This window comes from Bison bison, unplaced genomic scaffold, assembly GCF_000754665.1.
Source record: "Bison bison bison isolate TAMUID 2011002044 unplaced genomic scaffold, Bison_UMD1.0 scf7180017864193, whole genome shotgun sequence".
Lineage (NCBI taxonomy): Eukaryota > Metazoa > Chordata > Mammalia > Artiodactyla > Bovidae > Bison > Bison bison.
Window position 1 is genome coordinate 4,181,060 of NW_011494765.1, and position 23,322 is coordinate 4,204,381.

Here is a 23,322-nt window from a genome sequence, read left to right on the forward strand (position 1 = left end):
GTCAGATCATGGTTTGTGTGGGCAATGGCGAGTCCCTGGCATCAGGCCTGGTGGTGGAGCTTATGTGTGTGCGTTGAGGGGTGGCCTATGGGGTGGGAGGTGAGGGTGTAGGATCCCTTTTTAAATTAATCTTTTTATTTTGAAGTAATTTTCTACACAGGAATTTGCAAAACTGGGCAGAGCACTTACACATACCCTTCACCCAACCTCCCTGTTAACTCACGTAACCACAGTACAGTAATCAGGTTAACCTGGTGAATTAGTTTAGGTACCACACTGTGAACCGACTGGCGGCCTTTTCCAGGTTTCATCATTCGCCCCCATTGCATATTTTTCATTCACACTCCTCCCACTGCCTTACCCTCGGGGTGATTTCTCGTGTCTCATACTGAGAGCATTATTGCCCTCGCCCAACCCTGCCCCCAGGAGAATGACAGTGGCGGTTGTCGTTAAAGATGCAGTGCCACGGCCGCTTCTCACGTGCAGCGTTCTGTGCATCCCTTCAACCGTCTGTGCCCTCGGCACCCCGGTTCTCCCCATTTCACAGATGAAGAAAGTGAGGCTTGGCCAGGTCAAGCAACTTGTCCAGGGCGCAAGGTCAGTGATGGGTGAGAATGGAGATCCTGGTTTATCTGTTCTCTAAGCTACAGAGGTGACCTATTCCTTCTCCCGCCTGAGAGCTTGCTCTGTGGCCGTCCTGTTCTTAGCTCCTGCCGGTCCTACTGTGGTTGTAGCTTGTCAGCCTCTTGGAGGTGGGGCTATTGAACCTCAGGCTGTGTACACACACACACACACACACACACACACACACACACGTGTCTATCCGCGTGTGGCTACGTACACAAGTGCTGCCCCATACTGTGTGAACATGTTAACTCTGGGGGACAGGAACTAGGGGTGGGTCATGGGGACTTTTCTTGTTTATTTTACCCCTTTTTATCCAGTTTATGTAATTTTAGTGTGCACATGTATTACTTTTATGTAGAGAATTCTGGAAGCCCTTCTCCCTGCCAGGAGGGGGCATTCCTCGGCTGGACTTTCTGAGGACGGATGGCCCTGGTTGGTTTCTGCCTCCCTGGTCTTGGCACACAGCGTGTGAGGGGTGGGAGTCCTCAGTCCGTGCTGTCGTCTTCCTTTGCGGGGGTGGCCCCACGTCAGCTCCGTATACGTAGGGGCTGCCCTTCCCTAGGGGGATGCCCTGCCTGGTCCTTTTCTCCAGGTTCGCTCAGTTTCACAAGTTTTCTCTCGTTTCCGTCTGTCTGTGGACTCTCAGTCTGGAACCCAGCCCTCTTGCCCAGCACGGCCGCTTTCTCTCCCCGCCAGGGGTTCAGCCGTAGTGGCCCTGGGACACAGCGGTGTCTCCTCAGCCGTCTGGCTAGCCCAGCCCACTCTCTGCCCTCAGCAAGGAGAGGAGATGTGGGATGTTGAACATGTGGTGGTGGCTTGAAAGGGGTGGCGGCGGGTGCAGGTGGGACATGGGAACCTGGCCCAGAGGGACGGCCTCTTGAGCCTCACGTGCTCATGTAGCCAGGGCCTCACTTTGAAAGCCGCCGGACAAAGCTGCTGGCCAGGAGGAGGCTGGGCCAGCTTGGAGAGGGCTGGGGCAAGGGAGCCATAGTGCTGCCAGCCCTCACGGGGCACCTCTCCTGGGCTCCTGGCAGGTGGTCCAGCTCTAGGATGATGGTGACCCCCGGGGAGACCTCTTGGTAACACAGAACGGACGTGCCGAGGCGTCCGGAGAGAGGAGAGAGGGAGAGCACACACACTCGTTGCTCCTGACATGGCATGAACTGTCGGCTGTGGGCACAACCCTCTTTGCTTCCGTCCCCTGCATCTTCGGTTCAGACACAGAAGATGGAGTGGCTGTGGCCAAGCCTGCAGAGGAGGGCAGGGCGGTCACGCGAGGAAGCGGGCTTGGACACGGGGCTCAGGGTCTGCCTCTAAGCTTGTCCGAAACAGTTGGAAGGCAGCACTCTCTTGTTACCGAATGTTCCCGGATGTGTGTATTTTCTTTGAAACAGCCTCCACACGCTCAGGAAAAAGTGGTTTTTCTGCCTTCTCCCCAGTGGTCTGCAGCAGACTGTCTCCTGTTATTTCCTTGGTTTTCTGAACCTGAGACGTTGAAGCCTGGAAGGAAACCAACCTCCCATATGGGACTTGCCCTTCCCTCTTTGAGAGCCCACACACGCGAGACCGGAGTCTGTCACACAGAAACCAGAGACGCGGGCGGTTCTGTGGTTCTGATTCAGCTGCCACGTTCCTGCGAAGTTACATCATGAGAACCGCTTTTCCTGCCTGCAGTGCTTTGTTTCCAGGGAGCTTAGCTAGTGAGCGAGCGTGTGTGCATGCGTGTGTGAGTATGTGTGTGTGTGTAAGAGGTGAGGGAGGTACAGGGAGGGTGGGGAGATTGGGTTTGTCTGGCACAGGTCAGCCTGGCCAAACTTAGCAGGGTGGTGCCCTTCCCTTGGAGAAGGCAATGGCAACCCACTCCAGTACTCTTGCCTGGAAAATCCCATGGACGGAGGAGCCTGGTAGGCTGCAGTCCATGGGGTCGCTAGGAGTTGGACACGACTGAACAAGTTCACTTTCACTTTCATGCATTGAAGAAGGAAATGGCAACCCACTCCAGTGTTCTTGCCTTGAGAATCCCAGGGACGGGGGAGCCTGGTGGGCTGCCGTCTATGGGGTCGCACAGAGTCGGACACAACTTAGCAGCAGCAGCAGCAGCCCTTTCCTTGACGCCAGACTGCCTCCATGTCCGGCAGGGGGCGCAGGCAGGCAGCTGTGTGAGAACGTAGCTCCAAGTCACAGCATAGTTTCTCTCTCTGAAACTCCGTTTTCTCATCTATAAGATTTTTTTTTAATGCGTTTAAATCCTTAGCCAAAGCTTGAAACAAAGTAAGTGTCTAATAGATTGTCAGGATGACAGCAGTCAGACTGCAGTGAGCTCCTTGGGGGCTGGTCTGACTCCCCTGCACAGGGCTTGGGGAAAGGGTCACCAAGTTTACTGAAGGATCAAGGGAGTGACCAGGAGGCAAGATGCTGTTCCTGTGGCTGTAATCTTAGGTCCATCTGTTAAAGCTGACTCCATGGGGACCACTGCCTGGCTTATTACACCCGGGTTAGTCTAGGATGGGCAGGGGAAGGTGGGGGAACCTGCCCCCTGTGCTCCTGGCACTCTGGCATCTCAGTGTTGTTTCACACCTCTGGGCTTCTGCACATGCTCAGAGTGCCCACGGCCCACCCGTGTCTGAAAACACGCCTGCTCATCCATTTAAGACCAGCGCAATTGCTCTTCTCAGTGGTGTCTTAAGCCCCCAAGGTGAACCTGTCTGTTACACCAGGTATCCTGAGAGTAGCTCCCTGCTGGTTTTCTCCCCCCACTACCCTGCAGGACCCTGGAGGGCAGGGGTGCGCCATCGTCGACTCTGGTCCCCAGAATTGGTCCTCCAGGTCTCAGTGGGGGGGTGTTGAGCCAACGAATGGATGGACTTCTGAGCACTAGGTGGCTCTTGGGCCACCATCTATCCGTTCATAAGGGCTCCAGAGGTAGAAGTCATTCGTCCTTGATTCCTCTCTTTTCCTCTCCCCTCACGTGCAGCCCATCAGCAGGTCTTACCTGTCTCATGTCCAGAACCCCTCCCAGATCCAGCTCTTTTCCCTGGGGCCAGCAGTCAGAGCAGTCCCATCTCTTACCCCAGCTGGGTTTCACTGCCCATATTTCTGGCTTCCCAGACAGGTTTTTTTTTTTTCCCCAGCCAGTTTTCTGCACAGTAGCCACTATGATCTTCCAAAACAGTGAGATCGGATTTTGTCAGTCGCCTGCTCAGAAACCATTCCCAGGCCTCCAGGTAAAACCCAAACCCCCCACCATGGCCTGCAGGGCCCAGCCTCTCCATTGCCTCCACTGACGACCCCCCAGCTGTGGCTGTCTTTCTCTGTCACAAACCTGCTGAGCTCCTGTGCATCTCACGGGCTTTGCACTCGCTGTGGCCTCTGTGAAGAACACTCTGACTGGTTTTTATGGCTGACTCCTTCCTAGGACTCCAGCTCAAATGCTGCATCTTCAGAGTCCTTCCTTGACCACCCTGGCAAATACCATCTTCCACCCTATTTTATTCCTTGAAGACCCTCAAGATCTGAGTTGCCTTCTAGGTCCACATGTGGTTTCTGACTTCTGCGCTGGGATTGAGTTCTCAGGGAGCAAGACCTGTTCACTTTGTGTTCCCTGCATCTGGAACAGGGTTCTTGACCAGCTTTCCTTGAATTTGGATGGGAAAAAATGACATTTTTATTTTCCCTGACTTTTAACTGAAGTTTAGCATCTCCCTCAGTTATTAACATAGATAATAAATCACAGTAATATTTATAGTACCTGGGACTTTGTCACCAATAAAATCATAGCTACTTCCATGAAGTGAAGTGAAGTGAAGTGAAGTCGCCCAGTCATGTCTGACTCTTTGCGACCCCGTGCACTGTAGCCTAACAGGCTTCTCCATCATGGGATTCTCCAGGCAAGAATACTGGAGTGGGTTACCATTTCCTTCTCCAGAGGATCTTCCTGAGCCAGGAATCGAACCCGGATCTCCCACATTGCAGGCAGACACTTTAACCTCTGAGCTACCAGGGAGCTACTTCCATACCACGTAGTTATTGTGGGCACGCACCTCAGAAGCTCAGGAAACTGGGCTTCCCTGATAGCTCAGTTGGTAAAGAATCTGCCTGCAATGCAGGAGACCCTGGTTCGATTCCTGGATTGGAAGATCCACTGGAGAAGGGATAGGCTACCCACACTAGTATTCTTGGGCTTCCCCTGTGGCTCAGCTGGTAAAGAATCTGCCTGAAATGCATCCAGGTTTGATCCCTGGGTTGGGAAGATCCCCTGGAGAAGGGAAAGGCTACCCACTCCAGTATTCTGGCCTGGAGAATTCCGTGGACATATAGTCCATGGGGTCACAAAGAGTCAGACATGACTGAGTGACTTTCACTTCACTTTCACCTCAGAATATTTATGCTTGTGACTACTTTGAAATTAGGGTTGTTATTAGATCCACAATAGATCTTGCTATTTAATACAATGAGATATATATATATATATATAAAACCTTACCTGAAGAAATATATATATTCCTACATTATAAATTGCTTTGAAAATAATAACTGAATTTTAGTATAATTTGCTTCATGCATAGTCATGTGTATACTTGGTTTCCTGTGTAATTTTATTTTATTCATTTAAGAATGTCTCTGTGAGAAGGGGCCCATAGCCTTCACCAGATGGCCAAAGGGGTCCAAGGTACAAAAAATGGTAGGAACTCCTGGCTAGAACAAGGTGCACACGGAGTAGGAGCTCAGTGAATGGATAGATGGACGGGTAAATGGATGGTGCCATCTTCCCTGGTGAGGATGAGCCCCTGTGTGTTTTCAGGGCTGGGTGTCAGTGGCTTGGCATGAAATTGGCCTAACCCTAACTTTGAAGCCAACAAAGGTCCGTCTAGTCAAAGCTATGGTTTTTCCAGTAGTCATGTATGGATGTGAGAGTTGGACTATAAAGAAAGCTGAGCACTGAAGAATTGATGCTTTTGAACTGTGGTGTTGGAGAAGACACTTGAGAGTCCCCTGGACTGCAAGGAGATCAAACCAGTCCATTCTAAAGGAGATCAGTCCTGAGTGTTCATTGGAAGGACTGATGCTGAAGCTGAAGTGCCAATACTTTGGCCACCTGATGTGAAGAACTGACTCATTTAAAAAGACCCTGATGCTGGGAAAGATTGAAGGCTAGAGAAGAAGGGGACGGCAGAGGATGAGATGGTTTGATGGCATCACTGACTGAATGGACATGAGTTTGAGTAAACTCCAGGAGTTGGTGATGGACAGGGAAGCCTGGCGTGCTGCAGTCCATGGGGTCGCAGAGTTGACACGACTGAGTGACTGAACTGAACTGAACTTTGAGGAAAAACTTACCTGATCAGTCTTTTCTTTCTTTCTTCTTTCTTTTTTAGTATGAAAATTATCAAGCGTTCAGGAAAATTGAGAGACTGATACAAAGAACTGTTGGTGAATGGCAGTTGTTAACATTAACATGTGTTTTACAGATACATTTGAAAGTATGTTGCAAATTCACTTCGCCTCTAAATTGTCAGGTGCATCACTTAAGGATAAAGCCCTTCTGCTCCTTACCCTCCATATTGTTATCACTCCAAAGAAAGTGAGTAGCAGTTCAGGGTCATCTAATATCCATATTCAGCTTTCCCTAGTTGAGCCTCAGGTGTCATTTATAGCTCAGCTTAGTTCTTTTGAGTGTTCTGGGATAAAGGAGGGCAGGGAGGAGGCCCACTGGCTGTGGTTGAGGAGATGGTGGAAGAAGAAGATGGAGTGGTTTGGGGACGTATGGGGACAGAGCCCGGGTTGCACTGACCTCCTCTTTTGATTGTTGACTTGTTTCCTGGTGGCACAGGGCTCTGTGATGGGCTGAGGGCCCCGGGATGATAACAGGCAGTCCAGATTGGGCTGGTGCTTTCTTCTTTCTGATCTACCCCCAGCCCATCTTTCCCAGAGACTTCTGGGTTTGACCGTGCTCCCCAGAATGGGTTTTCTCATGGGCAGCACAGATTCAGCATGTCCTAAATCAGATTCATCATCTTTTCTCACAAACCTGCCACACCGCCTCTGTTCCTTTTCTCGATGAGGCGCACAGCATCCTCTGGTACCTCGAGCCAGAAGTCTTGCGTCCTCAGCTGGTTCTCTCCTCCCCCCATCAGTGTCTGTTGTGTTTCTGTCCTTACTGCCTCTCAGCCTGTGTGCTTGTCTTTGACATCACTGCTGCCACTTGAGTGCAGAGGCCCCTTGTCGCCTGCCTGATAATTGCAGTTGGCTTCCAGGCGGCCCTTTTGCCTTCTCCTTTCCTGCCCCCATTATGTCCTGGGCTCTCTCCTGCTAAAAAGCTGGTGGTGGCTGCAGTGCTCTGACATTTGGTGATGTGATAAATGCCCTACTAGGGGCATGCGCTCATTGGCAGGTGAACAGTGGTTCTGGTTTGAGTGGCTCAGGTGTGATAACCAGGGGAAATGATGCTGGACATTTGAGCTGGGTCCTGAATGATGATGGTTTGGTGGGATATCAGGGCACAGATTATTTAATCTCTCTGGGTTTCAGATTCCCCACATGGAATATGGGAGTAGTAGCAAGACCCACCTGAGGATGTCGTGAGGGTTAGAGGAGTTACTGGAGGTAAAGCGCATGGCCCGTGGTGAGACTTCTGCAAGTCTTAGCCAGTACTCATGTTGTTATTGATGAAACACTCTGGTACATAGGGAACATGGTAGATTCAGTTTGTCTTCGTCACCTGTCTTCTTGTATAAACATTTTATTTTAATAACAGTCTTTATCACTTCAGTTTACATCATTCCATTACAAAAATGTTTAATTGAAGAGAGGCTGTTTCTTCAAAAGTCTGAATAAGTAGAACATTATCAATTAAATGTACAGCGATACAGCCTTTAGGACTACATAATTCTTCCATTTTACAATAATGCTTCCCCTTTAAAAATTTGTCATAGTTTGTCACAGATTTAAAGTACGAGGCACCTAATGCTGAGAAAGGATAATACAGTGTACGTAATGTAAGTGAACCAGATCTTTTCTCAAATATCGATTGTTTCTAAAGCCCTCCCAAATTTATGTGAACATATTTGTTTCATAAATTAAACATTTTTTTGTGTTGTTAATTATTAATATTCTAAAAAACTTAAAAATATATTCCCTAGCTGTTATAAGCAGCTTATTTTAGCATTTCACCTGTAAGAAACACTGATCTGTATACTTAAAATGATTTCTTGAAAACGTTTTCATGATATAGTCCAACATTTAATAATAAGTGTGAAAATAAAGTCTCCAGTATATTAAGATTTTATCCCTTGATTAGTTCAAGTTATTTCATCAGTTGAATTCCTTGAGATGTGTAAGGCGGGTTGGTCCTTTAGAGGACAGTAGACTGAAACAGAGGTCACAAACTGGCACCTAGCAGGGCCAGGCAGGCTCCCAAGTGGCCGCCCAGGCCAAGTGCAGTCTGGAACGCCCCTAGGAAGCCCTTCAGTACGAGGAGCAGCGCTGCTCAGTCCAGCTGATGGCCATCACACAGGAAAGTGGACCCAGTGCCACCAGGAAAGTCAGAAACCCAGAATTCTATGTGAAACCTTTCCATTTTAAGTGTTGGTGATTAATTTCAAAAAAATTCCTAAAACCTGCACAAGCCTAACAGACCACATTTGTGGGCCATATTTAGCCTGAAGACCACAGCTTGTAACCTTTCTTTGAGGGTATCCTCTGGGGTCACGTGCTCGAGTCCAGCACAGCTCTCTCCCAGGGTGGGATTAGGTTGGATTTGAAGGCTGGTTTTTATGCGTGCCTTTGCCTTGCAGGACTTCTCCAGACAGGTTATGTCACCGACAGAGGCTGCCCTGAAGCTCTCTGTGGCCTGGAGACTATGTACAAGAGGAATGGTCTGATGGCTAGCGTGTTGGTCACCTCCGCCACTCCACAGGTACGGCGCTGGGAGGACGGGGCTGGCGGGGAGCGAGCTGTGGGGAGGGGCCCTTGCATCTGACCCAGGCCCCCTGAGTCGAGGCCTGGGGGCTGCAGGGCTCCGTGAATGCCACCATTCTTAGCCTTCCCGAGGCCTCGGCCACGCCAGACGTGAGATTTGGGAGGCCTTGAGGATCAGGGTGTTTTCTGAAGTCGTTCTCTTCAAAGAAAAGCAAATACCTGCCCCGTCCAGTTGTAGCAAGTGCCACATTCCATTTTGGTGGCAAGAAGGGATCAGACCTTCCCCAGGCCAAGCTGCGGCTGATTATAAGTAAGTCGCACATTCCAGGATGAAGTCAGACAGAAGGGTTTCCAGCTGGCCCTGCGCTCATGTTTACCTTGCTTAGGAGGAAACGGCCGTAAGGGCTGGTGGTCGAGAGTGGCTTGGGCTCCGGCCCCTGCCCTAGAGGTTTGGGAGTTTGGTTTTCAAGTTCCATAATGGACCGGAGGCGGGCAGAGGGCGGGGTGTCATCTGAGGCTCGGGGAGTCCGTCGTGTCAGATGTGTATCGCCAGGCTCCTGTGACAAATGGGCAAGAGGGGAGCTCTGAGTTCTGCTCTCATTAGGCCCTCCCAGTCGAGTTGGGCTTTTGAAATGAGCCTGTGCAATCAGCTAGAAGTCACAGGGGTTAATCCATTGCTTATCACCCTTTTAAAAAAAATTCCTTAGTTTGATCTGTGGTTCTGAAAGCAGACTTAAGGGTACCTGTTAAAATTCCCAGATGGCGCCAATATAGGTTTAAATAAAGTTACTGCATCATCATCACCACCACCACCACCACCACCACTGAATGTATCTGGGGCAGCTTGTGATTAATAAGGCCCCTTGTATGAGTGTGTGTGTTTGGGGCAAGTGCAATGGGGTGTTACAGGAAAGTTATAAAACCTGAAATTCCAGGAATGGACTCTGTTTGGTAACTGGAGGAATCAGACTTCCATTTCCATTTACAGTTTACATTCCATCTAGAGTAAAACTTCTTTCTTTTCTAGTCTCTGTTTATACATATGAATCGGAGAAGGCAATGGCACCCCACTGCAGTACTCTTGCCTGGAAAATCCCATGGATGGAGGAGCCTGGTAGGCTGCAGTCCATGGGGTCGCTAAGAGTCGGACATGACTGAGCGACTTCCCTTTCAATTTTCACTTTCATGTGTTGGAGAAGGAAATGGCAGCCTACTCCAGTGTTCTTGCCTGGAGAATCCCAGGGACGGGGGAGCCTGGTGGGCTTCCGTCTATGGGGTCGCACAGAGTCAGACACGACTGACGCGACTTAGCAGCAGCAGCAGCAGCATACATATGCATACACATATAAGTGTAACCACACACATACATGCTGTGTATGTGTACATATATAGGTATCTATACGAATATGCACGTACATGTGTATCCAGAGAGTGGTGAGTGCTCAATAACATGTGTCAAATGAACCTATGAACGAATACATATCTTATTGAAGTGCTCAGTACATTTTGGTGACTGAGTGACATATTTATGCAGATACCCACCCATGATTGAGTGCTTACTATATACCGGGCGGCTGTATTACTATATTCCCTGGTGGGTCAGACGGTAAAGCGTCTGCCTGCAATGCGGGAGACCCGGGTTCGGTTCCTGGGTTGGGAAGATCCCCTGGAGAAGGAAATGGCAATCCACTCCAGCACCCTTGCCTGGAAAATCCCATGGACCGAGGAGCCTGATAGGCTATAGTCCATGGGGTCGCAAAGAGCTGGACACGACTGAGGGACTTCACTTTCACTTTCATATACTGGGCACTTTTTTGGTGCATTCCACAGGCATGATCTCATTTAATCCTCACAATAACCCCAGCAGGCACAGGCTGTTGTTTGACCCCCAGTTAATAGGTGAGGAAACTGAGGCAAGGAGTGGTGGATGAACTGACTTCAGATCACACAGCTGGCGGAGATTGACAGCCAGGCTTCTGCGACTTTGGAGCCACTGGTCCCAACCACAATGACACGACACTCCCTGGAAGAAAGTCAGCTGCGTCAGCTGCTCCAGGCTGCTCCGTGGGAGGGGATCGTGGGCGTGCAAAGAGGTTTATCGGTAGCCGCCAGCTCAGAGTTCGGAGTTCATGAGACTGAGCGATCGAATAGACGACCAGTTCCAGAAGCACTCAGGATTAGTCTTGATTACTTTTCAGAAGTTCAGCACACATTCTTCTCAGGGGAGAATGTCCCATCGCAATGGCCGTCCCCTCACCCTCCACTCCCAGGTCCCTTGAAACAGTGTCACCCAGGGAGGGGATCCTGCCAGCTGCTTTGTAAGCTGCATTTTATACAAGTGCCACAGCCCGGGGAGTAGGTTCTAATGGTGCCCTTTTACCGATGGTCGCTGAGGCACAGCGAACTGAAGAAGTCAGACTGCAGCTTGCTTGGAGCTGGCATTCTAAGCAGGCCTGTCTGATTTCAGAGCTCAGAGCATCTTAAGATCATTTTAGAGATTTTGGTATAGTAGACTCATTTGTAAGCCTTTAAATGACACAGGACTATTGAAGTCTACAGGTTTAAGTTTCAGCTCCTCCTTGTAACCTCACATTTTCAGTTGTTGACTATTGGTTTCCCTCCCTGGCCTAAAAACCCTCTAGTTTCCAGTAAGATTGCAAAGTTTTTCCAGATATAGCCATTTTGGAAAGAGTGAAATAAAGGGGAATTAATAAAAGCATATTCTCTAAATCTCAGTCCAAGATGTTGAGGTTAATGGAAACCACAAAATCCCTCTTCACAGGTTGAAACGAATAAAAGTGTTTATGAACAGGGCACAATTTTGGGGTGGTAAGCTCGACTGGTTCCCCAAAGTAGAATTTGGTGAAATTAAATAAAATTGAAAGGAAGGTATGTTCAAGGTTCTGGGATCCCCGCAGTGTTGGGTTTCATGAAACTGGCCACATCTGGGGAGTTTAACTTGCTCTTTAACTGAAGACCTTTCCTTTACATGCCGGCCTCTCGGTGTTCTTAACAAGGGGCTCTACTAAGTATAACTTTCACGCCATCTCCAAAGCCAGCATTACCTCTCACCTCATCAGCTAACAGGCTTTGAATTCCAAGTGGCCCCTACGTGAAACAAGCCTTGAGAGCCAATTTGACATTTTGTATAATAATTTCCTGCAATGAACTTCAAGTAGAAAAAATAAAGGTGAAACCAGGTGATGTTTAAAAACACGTAACAAAACAGGTGATCCCCTCAGGCCTCCTAAGGAGTGAAGGGTGGGCTGTATCTTTCAGCCGTCACCCCACAGGCAGCCGGAAGCAGCTGGGGTAGAGTGACTGAGGGAGACTCGCGACTGGGCTAGCCTCTGGCTCTTCACTTTCCTGGCTGAGGTATGCTGGGCAAGGGGCATGGCCTCTACTTCCTTATCTGTAGTATGGGACTAATAATAGTGCATCATCAGAGAGCTGTTATGGGAATTAAGTTAGATTATGCACATGAAGGGCTTAACACAGTGCCTGGAATGGAGTACAGCACTGAACAGCAGAAGCGCTTATCATTGTTCCGTCCTGCCGCTCTCACTTCTGAGGTGTGGGCGTCAGTGATGGTGGAGTCAGCCAGACTGCTCAGGGGGCCCCATCTCTCCCTGTCCTCCGCAGGGCAGCAGCAGCTCAGACTCTCTGGAGGGCCAGAGCTGCGACTATGCCAGCAAGAGCTACGACGCCGTTGTCTTCGATGTCCTGAAAGTGACTCCCGAGGAGTTTGCCGTAAGTGTCAGAACAGATGTGGGAGGCTGGGCACCGCCACAGGAAGCTCGGGGGTGGGGGGTGGGATGGTGATGACCGCTCACAGTTGTTTGCTCAACTTGGAAACAACCCAAGTATTGCTGAATAAAGTGTTCTTTATGAATACTTCATGAATCCCATGGAGCATTAAAAAAGGATGCTATCTGGGTGGGCGGGGGGAGAAATTAAGGAAAATTCCATAGACAGAGGAGCCTGGCGGGCTGCAGTCCATGGGGCTGCAAAGAGTTGGACACAACTGAGCGCACACTGTATATAAAATAGATAATCAGAAAGGACACCCAGGGAACAATACTCAGTGTCTCAGATTAACCTATAATGGAAGAGAGTGTAAAAAAAGAATGTGTGTGTATGTGTGTAAGTGTAACTGAATCACTTTGTTGCGCACTTGAAACTAGCACAGCATTGTAAACTATATTTCAGTAAAAATTCTTGAAAATTTAAGTGCCTGTAAATATTTTCAGAAGATGTATTTTAATACCTGATTTGGAAAAATTGAGGAGAAAAACCTTTGTTTTTCTATCTGTAGAAAAACCTACATATATACCTATCTATATACACCTATCTATCTATACCTATCTGTATACAGAATTAATTTGAATACTTGTTGCTTTGGTGTGAAGATCAAAATTAGAAAAAGAAATAAGGAAGAAATGTATGATGCATATTTTATACAATTATATAAAAGCAAAATAATAAATGGCTTTGAAAGAGTAAAAAAAAAAAAAACAAGGTGAAATTTAACCACCTTGGAAGGCTTATACAATACATATGAATAGTAAGTGAAAGGAGCCAGTCAAACCCTGGCTAGCCAGTCACACCTTTCCTAAAGGAAATCAACCCTGAATATTCATTGGAAGGACTGATGCTGAAGCTGAAGCTCCTGTGCTTTGGCCACCTGATGCGAAGAGCTGACTCATTGGAAAAAATCCTGTTGCTGGGCAAGATTGAAGGCAGGAGGAGAAGGGGACGACAGAGGATGAGATGGTTGGAAGGCATCACCACCTCAATGGACATGAGTTTGAGCAAATTCTGGGAGATAGTGAAGGACAGGGAAGCCTGACGTGTTGCAGTCCATGGGGTCACAAAGATTCAGACACGACTGAGTGAACAACAAAAGTTAAAAGCAGCAGGTTACCACACAAGTTATAGAGAATAGTGCTGTTTTTAAAAAAGCATGCACAACACATAAATATTTATATTTGCATAAGAAAATATTTGATGTTTACATATTCACAAGTATCTGAATATCTATATAGCCAAACATAGTACTGACTGTGGTTTCTGGTTGTAAGAGTCTAGAAGATTGGAATTTAATTTCTTTTTATTGTGCTTTCTATATTTTCACAATGACTGTTGTCTACAATGATAGACAATATCATTTGAATGGATTTTGTAATTACACATGTTTCAGAATCGTTTTCCCCCCAGCCAGTGTGTTGCTGCGGGTCTGGCCGTGGGGCTTCGTGTCAGAGGAGCAGACCAGGCTCCTCATAGAGCTGTGACCTGCTGTCTGCCTTTTGCACTGTGAGGGTTGTCGGAGGACGCTGGCTCTGGGGTGACCCGACTGCAAAGTGCTGACTCACGCTGCACGTCTCTGGGGAGCCACCGGTGTTGCTGACCATGGCCGCTTATTCCAGGGCCCCTTGCTCTGTCAGGGTTGTGCCCTCTGGGGGCCTGTGGAGCCAAGTGTGCCACATCTCTTTGCTCTGCCATCACTTGCTCCTACGTTTACCTTGTTGCAACAAGGCAAGCCCCGCGCTGAGCCCCACACGTGGGTCGCCTCTCAGTGTGTCTGAGGGAGCCTTTTAGAACCTGTGTGAAACTCTCTAGAGGTCCGCTCGTACTAGGAGACCTGGCCTTCCTCTCAAGGCCCCCGGTGCCCCGGGGTCTGGCCGAGCCTCCTCTCGTGCCCCTCCTTGCTATCCAGCCGCACACTGGCTGCAGCTTTCTTCTCCAGGCTCACCCGACATCCCCCTGCCCCGGGGCCCGGTGCTGCTTCTTCCTTCTGTCCTAATGGCGCTTTCCCACACGTCTCACCATCTCTCTTAAGATGTCAGCCCTGGAACAGGCATTTTACCCGCTAAGGTAGCATCTCTACAGCTCTGCCCTGACCCTGCTCTGTTTCCTTCATATCTCTCCAGACATTACATTCTGTAATAGTGTTTCACATGGCCCTTCTCCACTAGAATGCCAACTCCCAAAGAACAGGAACTTTATCTGACTTCGTCACTGCTCTCTCCCCATTGCCAAGAACGGTGCCCTACTCATAGTAGGTACTCAGTAAATACATGTTGATGAGATGAATTCAGTCCTTAGAACAACTCAATAAGGCAGATTATTAGCTCCTGACTTTCTAAGAAAGAAATAGAGGATCTAAGAGATTTTTTTTTTAAACCTGGATCATAGAACCAGATGTGGGCAGAGCCAGGTCTGAAACCTTCATCGTCTGGTTTCTCACCTGATGCTAGGTGATGATAACAAGGGCAGCTTCCACTTTGGAGCACTTGCTTTGTCTAGGTCTTGTACTAAATGTTTACATGCATTAATCTAACTTAGTTTTCACAACAGGCTTGCAAATTAGGTCTATTTATTATTCCCTGTATGTTGGTGAGCAGGTGAATACGTAGAGAGGAAAGTCAGCCCTTCACGTGAATAGTAAGCGGCACTATCTGTCTGGGCTTTAAAACCAGGACTTCCGGCATCCTGTGTATGTGCTCAGTAGCTCAGTTGTGTCCGACTCTTTGCAGCCCCATGGACTGTAGCCGACCAGGCTTCTCTGTCCATGGAATTTTCCAGACAAGACCACTAGAGTGGGTTACCATTTCCTCCTCCTGGGGATCTTCCTGACCCAGGGATCGAACCTGAGACTCTTGCATCTCCTGCATTGGCAGGCAGATTCTTTACCACTGGCACCACCTAGGAAGTGATTTCTTAGACCAGCCTTTGATTTCTTAGACCAACAGAAATATAGTCTGAGTCACATATGCAATTAAAAAATTTTTAATAGCCACATTAAAAAGGTGAAATTGTTTAAAAAATATTTTTTATTTAACTTAGTATGTCTAAAATGTCACTTCAATCTGTAAGCAACATGAAATTATTGAGGTACCTTGAGTTATTTTTTCACATTAAATCTTCAAAGCTCAATGTGTCTTCTGAAGTTGGCGTGCTGGCGACACTTCAGATGCTCAGTAGCCACGTGTGGCCAGTGAGCACTGTATTGGGCGGTGCAGAGCTAGTCTGTCCTCTCAGGCATCAGGCTGTAGTGCCTCTGTCTCCTCTAGAAGACGTCATGGACCTTGCTGGCTGATGGCGTAGCTTCTATAATCTATTTGCTTTTATTTGCTTGTTGTATTTTTGATTATTTTTTTTCCCTTGCTTCGTGAAAAGGACGAAGTAACAATGAGGTTTAAAAGTCCCTTTGCTTGGGAGTTCCCTTTGGCCTAGTGGTTAGGATTCTGGGCTGTCGCTGCTGTGGCCCATGTTCAGTCTCCCAGCTGGGGAACTGACATTAGGCAAGCCGTGCAGCACAGCCAAACAACAACAAAAAAATCCCTTTGCAGTTACTCGCCACATGGAATAGCAGAGAAGGGGCTTCGCAGGTGGTGCTAGTGGTAAAGAATCTACCTGTCAGTGCAAGAGACTCAGGAGACTCGGGTTCGATCCCTGGGTTGAAAGGATCTCCTGGAGGAGGAAGTGGCAACCACTCTAGTATTCTTGCCTGGAAAATTCCACAGACAAGAGGGGCCTGGTGGATGCATGGGGCCACAGGGCTGCAAAGAGTTGAACACAACTGAGCGACTGGGTGCAGGCTGCACCCAGAACAGCATTGTCCAGCAGGACCCCTCGGCAAGACTGCGGGCCCGGTTTTCTAGTCTCAGCCCTAGAGTGTTGCTCCACCTGCCCCAAGCTGGGAAGACTGAAGGGAAGGGCGGTGAGTGCTCTGAGAGCTCAGTGTTAAAAATTGGCTGCTCCTGCCAGAGCCAGTATGTCCTCAGCTTAGATGTGAAGCCAGGTCCCCTGGAGTCTTTGGTCTTTGGGGAAGCATTGGAGTTGCCAGGTGTTGGAACTGAACCAGACCACCTGGTATTTTAGTTTCCTGTCTAATAATACGAAAGAAAGAAAAAAGCCAGTCCCAAGAGTCCAGTAAAAAAAAATCACTTGAGTGATTCTGGGAAGATGGCAGTGGCAGCAGCATAGTTCTTTATTCTCCCTGAATCCCCACATAAAAACATCCATAACAGCTAGATAGCAAACCCTCAAACCCATGAGCAGTATTTACAGTAAAACTGGGTGTTAAGTTATCCCTATCAAATCTCAAATACCAGTAGCTTGAGGATATGCCACTGGTGTCAACAAGCCCTGCAGAGCATCAGCTTCAGTCTAAAGAAAGCAGAAGTAAGTACTGGGGCCTTTGACAGACTAGGGGATAGAAGAACCCCAAAATTTCCAACGGGAATTCACCGGAAAGTTCAGCAGGTCAACGTGAGAATAGCAACTGAAATTGAGAGGAATTTTGACCACTCAGATAATGGACGGCTAGAAGAGATCTGTGAACCAACCCTTAAGAGCTCTTGAAACCAGTCAACCAGGGCTTACTTCCAGAACAAGGGTCTGTACCAAAAAGGAATTCAGCTTGGGAGTAGACCAAAGATGATCAGGATAGGGAAAGTTACAGTTAAGGAAAAGGGAGGTTTAAATGAATTTGTGTTTGTGTGTGTGTGGAATCTCAAAAAGCAGCTGCCTGTTGTTGAAGATGACATGAAAGTAAAAGAAAAGCTATATGAAGTTCGGAAAGCTACCGAAAATTACTGATGTCAAGTTTTTCAGTTATTACAAGAAAAAAAAAGAGTAAGGAGAGAATCCTGTAGATAATGAAAGCTTGCCAGAGAGACATGCCACAAAACAGATGAAAACTGTAACTTTCTGTTTCAAAATTAGCTAAGAGAAGAAGTTAAGATCACACTGTGAGTCATGAACAACATAAATCTGACATATATAAATTTCAGAAATGAGGTGGCAGAGTTAGGAAAACACTGGAAATAAAACTTATTTTGAAAATGAAAGTTGAGCACAAGAATAGATAAACATAACAGAAAATGCCTTAAGGGAGGAAAAAGTTTAAGATCAAAATAAATGAAGAGATAAGAAGACCTTGAAAAATAGCGATAAATATTAATGATAGGCAAAGAAGACCCAACATCGGATACATATACCAACATACCCAACATAATATAAATCCCTGAAAGAGGAGAATAAAATACAGGGAAACTGAACAGGTAATTAAACTATAATTTAAGAAGATGGTCACAAAATAAAAGATTCAAGCCTACGTATTGAAACATTATACTATGAGGCAACCTGGAATGGTCAATACCAATACCAAGTAGTCTTGGTAGACTACTTGGGTGATAAAATTATAGAGGAACTTGAGGGAAGTCAAGATAGTGGTTACTTTTCACAGGAGGGAGGGACTTGTGATTGGGACAGGGCACATGGAGGAACTCTGGGGTGACTCCTCTTTTTTTTCTTAATCATGGAGAACTATATGTAACACAAACATGACCATCTCAACCATCTTAAGTGTACGGTTCATTTGTGTTAAGTACATCCACAGTACCATGCAGCCCATCTTCAGAGCTGTTTTCATCTTGACGGCCCCAAACTCTGTACCCCTTAAACAACTCTTCATCCCCGCAACCTCCACCACTTACTTTCTGTGTCTGTGAATGTGACTACTGCAGGGTTCTCACGTAGATGGAACCATACAGTGTCTTTTTGTAGCTTATTTCGCTTAGCATAATGTCTTTGAGGTTCACCTATATAGTCGCATGTGTCAGAATTTCCTTTCTCTTTTAGGTCAAATAATATTCTGTTGTGCGTGTATAACACACGTTTGGGCCCATGTATCCATCTATTGGAGTGGCTGTTTCTTAATGTGGGTGGCGGTTTTAAAGTGTTCGCCTCGCAGTAAGTCATCAAACCATGCATTTGTTTAGCGTGGTTTTCTGTTAATGTGTCATTTTACAGTAAAAAGGGTTAAACTCCTTTCGGAGGTTGTAGTTGTTCTAGTGGGGGTGCTCTGTAGCTAGATCTCAGGCTTTCTCCCCAGTGGCTGAAAGCTGAACAAAAAGCAGTGCTGGAACTTGTCTTTATTATCAATAGATCGTATGTATAAATTTAATCCTCTGTTCTTAAGGCTGCATAGTATCCCAGAGTCTGGATGTACCATAATTTTTTCCAAAAAGTTCCTTTTTTGATGGTCTTTGAGATTACTTGCATATTTTTACTACTACAAATAATGGTTCAGTAAACATCTATATTCATCTCTGTATCTAAATGTAGATCTTTCTCCATATGTCTTCTTATAAACCAGCGCTTTTCTTTCTGTAGGTATTGGGATTGCTGAGTCGACAGTATGCTCATTTCACCTTATAGGAGATAATATCTAAACATAATGCTTGATCCTGGATGAAGAAAAAATTGCTATAAAAAACAGGATTGGGATAATTTGAAAATTCTGAATGTGACTGTATATTAGATAATACTGATGTAACAACAATAAATTTCTTGAGTGTAATAATCTTATCATTATGTAAGAGGGTCATCTTGTTCTTGGGAAATCAACTGCTGAAGGATTAAAAGGTGAAGAGTCATAATAGCTGCATTTTACTCTCAAATGGTTCAGAAAAAAAAATTATATACTTATATAATTATGTACATAAAAATAAAGTAAGTGAGGCCAAATGTTAATAAATATCAGTAGTGAAGCGAGGTGAAAGGTTATAGAGTTTATCATGTTATTCTTGTAGATTTTTTCTAAGTTTGACATTAAAAATGAAATTAAATGTTAATGTTTTTAATGGGTTACTATCAGATTACTTTGCAAAAAGAACAGAGCAACTCATAGCCCCATTAGTTGTGATGGCTGTTGGACCACGAATGGTGTCTTCCTCTTTAATTTGCATTTCCTTGACACAAGATTCTAAAATTGTCAGACACAGCAGTTCTAGGAGGAGAGGCAGGAATCCATCTTTGCAGCTGATTGCTTTTTGTTCCCTGAAGCCATCCTAAGGCTCATTCAGAGTGATCTCAATGCAAATTTATAGATATTTTTTATTATAAGACAGCCCACTGTTTCTGCCAACAACGTTTTTGTTTATTTGGACCCAGTGTGGGTGGAGCAGGGAGCCTTCCTTGTACTAAGCTTGTGGCTGGGAAGAGGGGATTTAGTCAGCCACCATTAGAGGGAAAACATACGTTCAGCATATGTAGAAACAGTTTGTTTTCTTTTTGGCTGATTTGCTGTCACTTATCCACAGAAAACCACCTTGCTCTCTTGCTTTAGGGCCGTATTGTGATGGACTCTGCTAGGTCTCTTCGTCCTGAAGGCTGCATCTCCAGAGAATTGTCCTGTAATATGTGGAGATTGGCCGTTTCTTTAAAAAGCCTGGATTTCTAGGGGGCCCTGGACTAGGAGGAAGGAGATGGCGGAAGGGGTTAGGGTGAAGGAAGTTGTTGCCAGGCGACCAGTTTAACTGGACATCCTGTTGCTGTTGCTCAGTCTGTCAGTCATGTCTGACTCTTTACGACCCCACGAACTGCAGCACGCCAGGCTCCTGTCCTTCACCGTCTCCTGGAGCTTGCTCACGTTTGTGTCGGTGATGCTATCTAACCTTCTCATCCTTTGCTGCCCTCCTTCTCCTTTTGCCCTCAGTGTTTCCCAGCATCAGGGTCTTTTCCAGTGAGCTGGCTCTTCACATTAGGTGGCCAGAGTGTTGGAGCTCCTGTACTCTGGACATCCTGTTCAGTTCAGTCACTCAGTCATGTCCGACTCTTTGCGACCCCATGGACTGCAGCACACCAGGCCTCCCTGTCCATCACCAACTCCTGGACTTTACTCAAACTCATGTCCATTGAGTCGGTGATGCCATCCAACCATCTCATTCTCTGTGATCCCCTTCTCCTCTCACCTTCAATCTTTCCCAGCATCAGGGTCTTTTCAAATGAGTCAGCTCTTCGCATCAGGTGCCCAAAGTATTGGAGTTTCAGCTTCAACATCCATCCTTCCAATGAACATTCAGGACTGATTTCCTTTAGGATGGACTGGTTGGGTCTCCTTGCAGTCCAAGGGACTCTCAAGGGTCTTCTCCAACACCACAGTTCAAAAGCATCAATTCTTCGGCACTGCATGAAGTGGACATCCTGTATGAAGGCTTTATTTTCAAAAACAAGGAGAGGCCATTAAGAGACTTGTCATGAGACCTGTGAGATGGTGATGTGTGTTCTCATCACAGGCACATGCTCCCATGACAGCAGGAACCAGAGGGCCTCATTGTCTCCTGTTCCTGTCGAGGCTGTGCACACTCCTAGGAGCCTGGGGACTAGCTGTGAAAAGGGACAGGACCCTGATCTTGCCCTGCAAGTCCCCACTCCTATACACACCCTTCCCTTCGGTAAAACTACCTGCCTTGCAGTGCTCCGGCTTCAAAGGGAGGATTACTCAAAACCTTACTCAACCTTGCTACATGTGTTCGGCTTTGTAGTAAAATGACATGTAATTTATACCCCAATGATGTTACCTATCTATCGATGTATTCTTGCTCTGGACACTGCATCCTTTTGGGCCAGAACTGAGAATATAGAAATGGGAGAGCTTCTTCTGAATAGTTTCTGATGGTGTGTTTGGGACCAACCAGTCTATTTTCAGCCTGGTGACCTCTGTTCTGGTTTTTCTGGTTTATCTTGAATGAAATAAGCACATTTTTGACTGATGGTCTGAGCAGGGATAATAATATTTGAAACTTGAACCATCTGAAAAACTATGAAACGTAAAGTCACTGTTTTAATACATGATTTGGAAATTCATGTAGCAAACCCTAGAACTGATGGCAGGATCAAAAGGAAGTTTTCTCATTTTCACATTAGCAGACTTTTGGTTCTTTTCCTAAATGACACTGCAAACATCCTGCCAGTTCTTCCAGATTGGGAGTAAACTTGAATTGCGGGAGAGATTTCCAAGGCCCTCTGAGCTCTCAGCTCAAATCTTATGTTTTCACGAGGTCTTTCTGCTCCCCAGGATGGCAGAATTAATCCACGTGTGAGGAGCACTTGGCCAACAATCTCCTTGAGTCTGGCAGGAGAAATGCCAGTCTGTTTGCACCTGGGATGGAGCTCTGGGCCCTGTATCTCTGGTTCAGACACGCAGGCCCGCAGGCTTCACCAAGCAGTAGTCACTCACTCTGTGCTGATGTCCACGGCTGGCTTGCTCTCGGTGGATGGACCCAGAGGTGGAACTGCTCGGACTCTGCGTTGCCATCCATGTCACTACTGAGCTTCCAGTAGCAGCAGCATTTCACCTCAGTGCCCGTGACGAGCCCCAGCCCCTTGCGGGGACAAAGCCACCTGTTTATTTTCATGTCCTGCTCAGCCCCGGGGATGGTATGCTTTGAGATGCATCCCATGCTTCCCAGAAATCCACTGATCTTGGGTCACCTTTCAGTTGTGCCAAGAGGTGACCAGAATTCTACCTAAGCCCTGGATTGTGGTTACAGTTGACATACCACGTGTGTTGCTATTTTTCTCCAATGTATTCTTGACATCAGGGCTTCCCTGATAGTTCAGTTGGTAAAGAATCTGTTCGCAATGCAGGAGACCCTGGTTCAGTTCCTGGGTTGGGAAGATCCACCGGAGAAGGGAAGGCTATCCACTCCAAAATTCTTGGGCTTCCCTTGTGGCTCAGCTGGTAAAGAATCTGCCTGCAATGCGGGAGACCTGGGTTCAGTCCCTGGGTTGGGAAGATCCCCTGGAGAAGGGAACATCTACCCACTCCAGAATTCTGGCTTAGAGAATTCCATGGATTGTATAGTCCATGAGGTTGCAAAGAGACACAACTGAGCGACTTTCAAAAAAAAAGAAATTCTTGATATGAGGCTTTTTTCTCATGACAATATAACAGCCTCCTTTAAATATTTTTTAGAGCAGTTTTGAAACATGGATGTTCAAACATGTTAATAGTCCATTATTTCCTATCTGGTATTTTGGGCAGGAACCATATACCAGAACATGAACCCATCTATTTGACTCCCCTTTTGCCAAAAAATTATGATACATAAGCATATAAATATATAATCTTTGTGAATATGCAAGACAAGAGGTACAGAATGCCTGGCACCTGTGAACGCACACACACAGTCATATATGTACACACATATACGTATATAGAGAGAGTACCAATTAGGTGCCAGGCATTCTGCTCCTCTTGTCTTGAATTCTCACAGTGATCCTATAAGACAGGGATGGTTGTCACCATTTTCTAGATGTGTCAGCTGAAACCGGGAGAAGTTAAAAGTCATGTGTCAAAGAGAATGTTGCTGTTAAGTGATGGTGTCCAGACACATGCTGAGCCCTGTGAATTCCAGAGCCCACATCTGTTCACTGCATTGTGTCCTCCCAGATGCCCTGTGGACAGTGGACAGGTGTCTTCTCTCATTCATGGGCATCCGGAGCTCTCAGCTCTCCTTGCCCTGGCCTGTCACAGAAGCGTCTGTTGACTGTGTCCTGGCTTCCCACGTGGCATCTGGAGAGAGGTATAGGCCATGTGAAGTCAGCCCAGGCCATGCCTTGGCCTGCAAAACTGTCAGCAATGACACCTTCTCTTACCATCACCTGATGAGCTTATAGCGATAGGAACAGCCTTTTAACTAGATGTGTGTTTTCTGTGTGGACAAAATTAGTGCTTCTTAGTGTGGAGAAGGAAATGGCAGCCCACTCCAGTGTTCTTGTCTGGAGAATCCCAGGGACGGGGGAGCCTGGTGGGCTGTTGTCTCTGGGGCCGCACAGAGTCGGACACGACTGAAGCGACTTAGCAGCAGCAGCAGCAGCAAGCTAGGTTTGATAAAAGACCAGTTTCTTTTCTTTCCAGTCAGTAGTCATGAAGGGACGTGAGAATTGGACCATAAAAAAGGCTGAGTACTGAAGAATTGATGC

General features: G+C 46.9%; 1 protein-coding gene across 2 annotated transcripts in view; it reads left to right on the forward strand.

Moving 5' to 3' along the window:
- Positions 1 to 23,322, forward strand: part of LOC104991554 (ras-specific guanine nucleotide-releasing factor RalGPS1-like) — a 40,630-nt gene that overhangs the window by 11,326 nt on the left and 5,982 nt on the right. For both annotated transcript variants that reach the window (XM_010844097.1, XM_010844095.1), the window contains exons 2-3: positions 8,421 to 8,542; positions 12,187 to 12,294. In XM_010844097.1, the coding sequence (XP_010842399.1) occupies positions 8,486 to 8,542; positions 12,187 to 12,294 (165 nt within the window). In that variant the 5' untranslated portion in view covers positions 8,421 to 8,485. The remainder of the gene's footprint in view (positions 1 to 8,420; positions 8,543 to 12,186; positions 12,295 to 23,322) is intronic.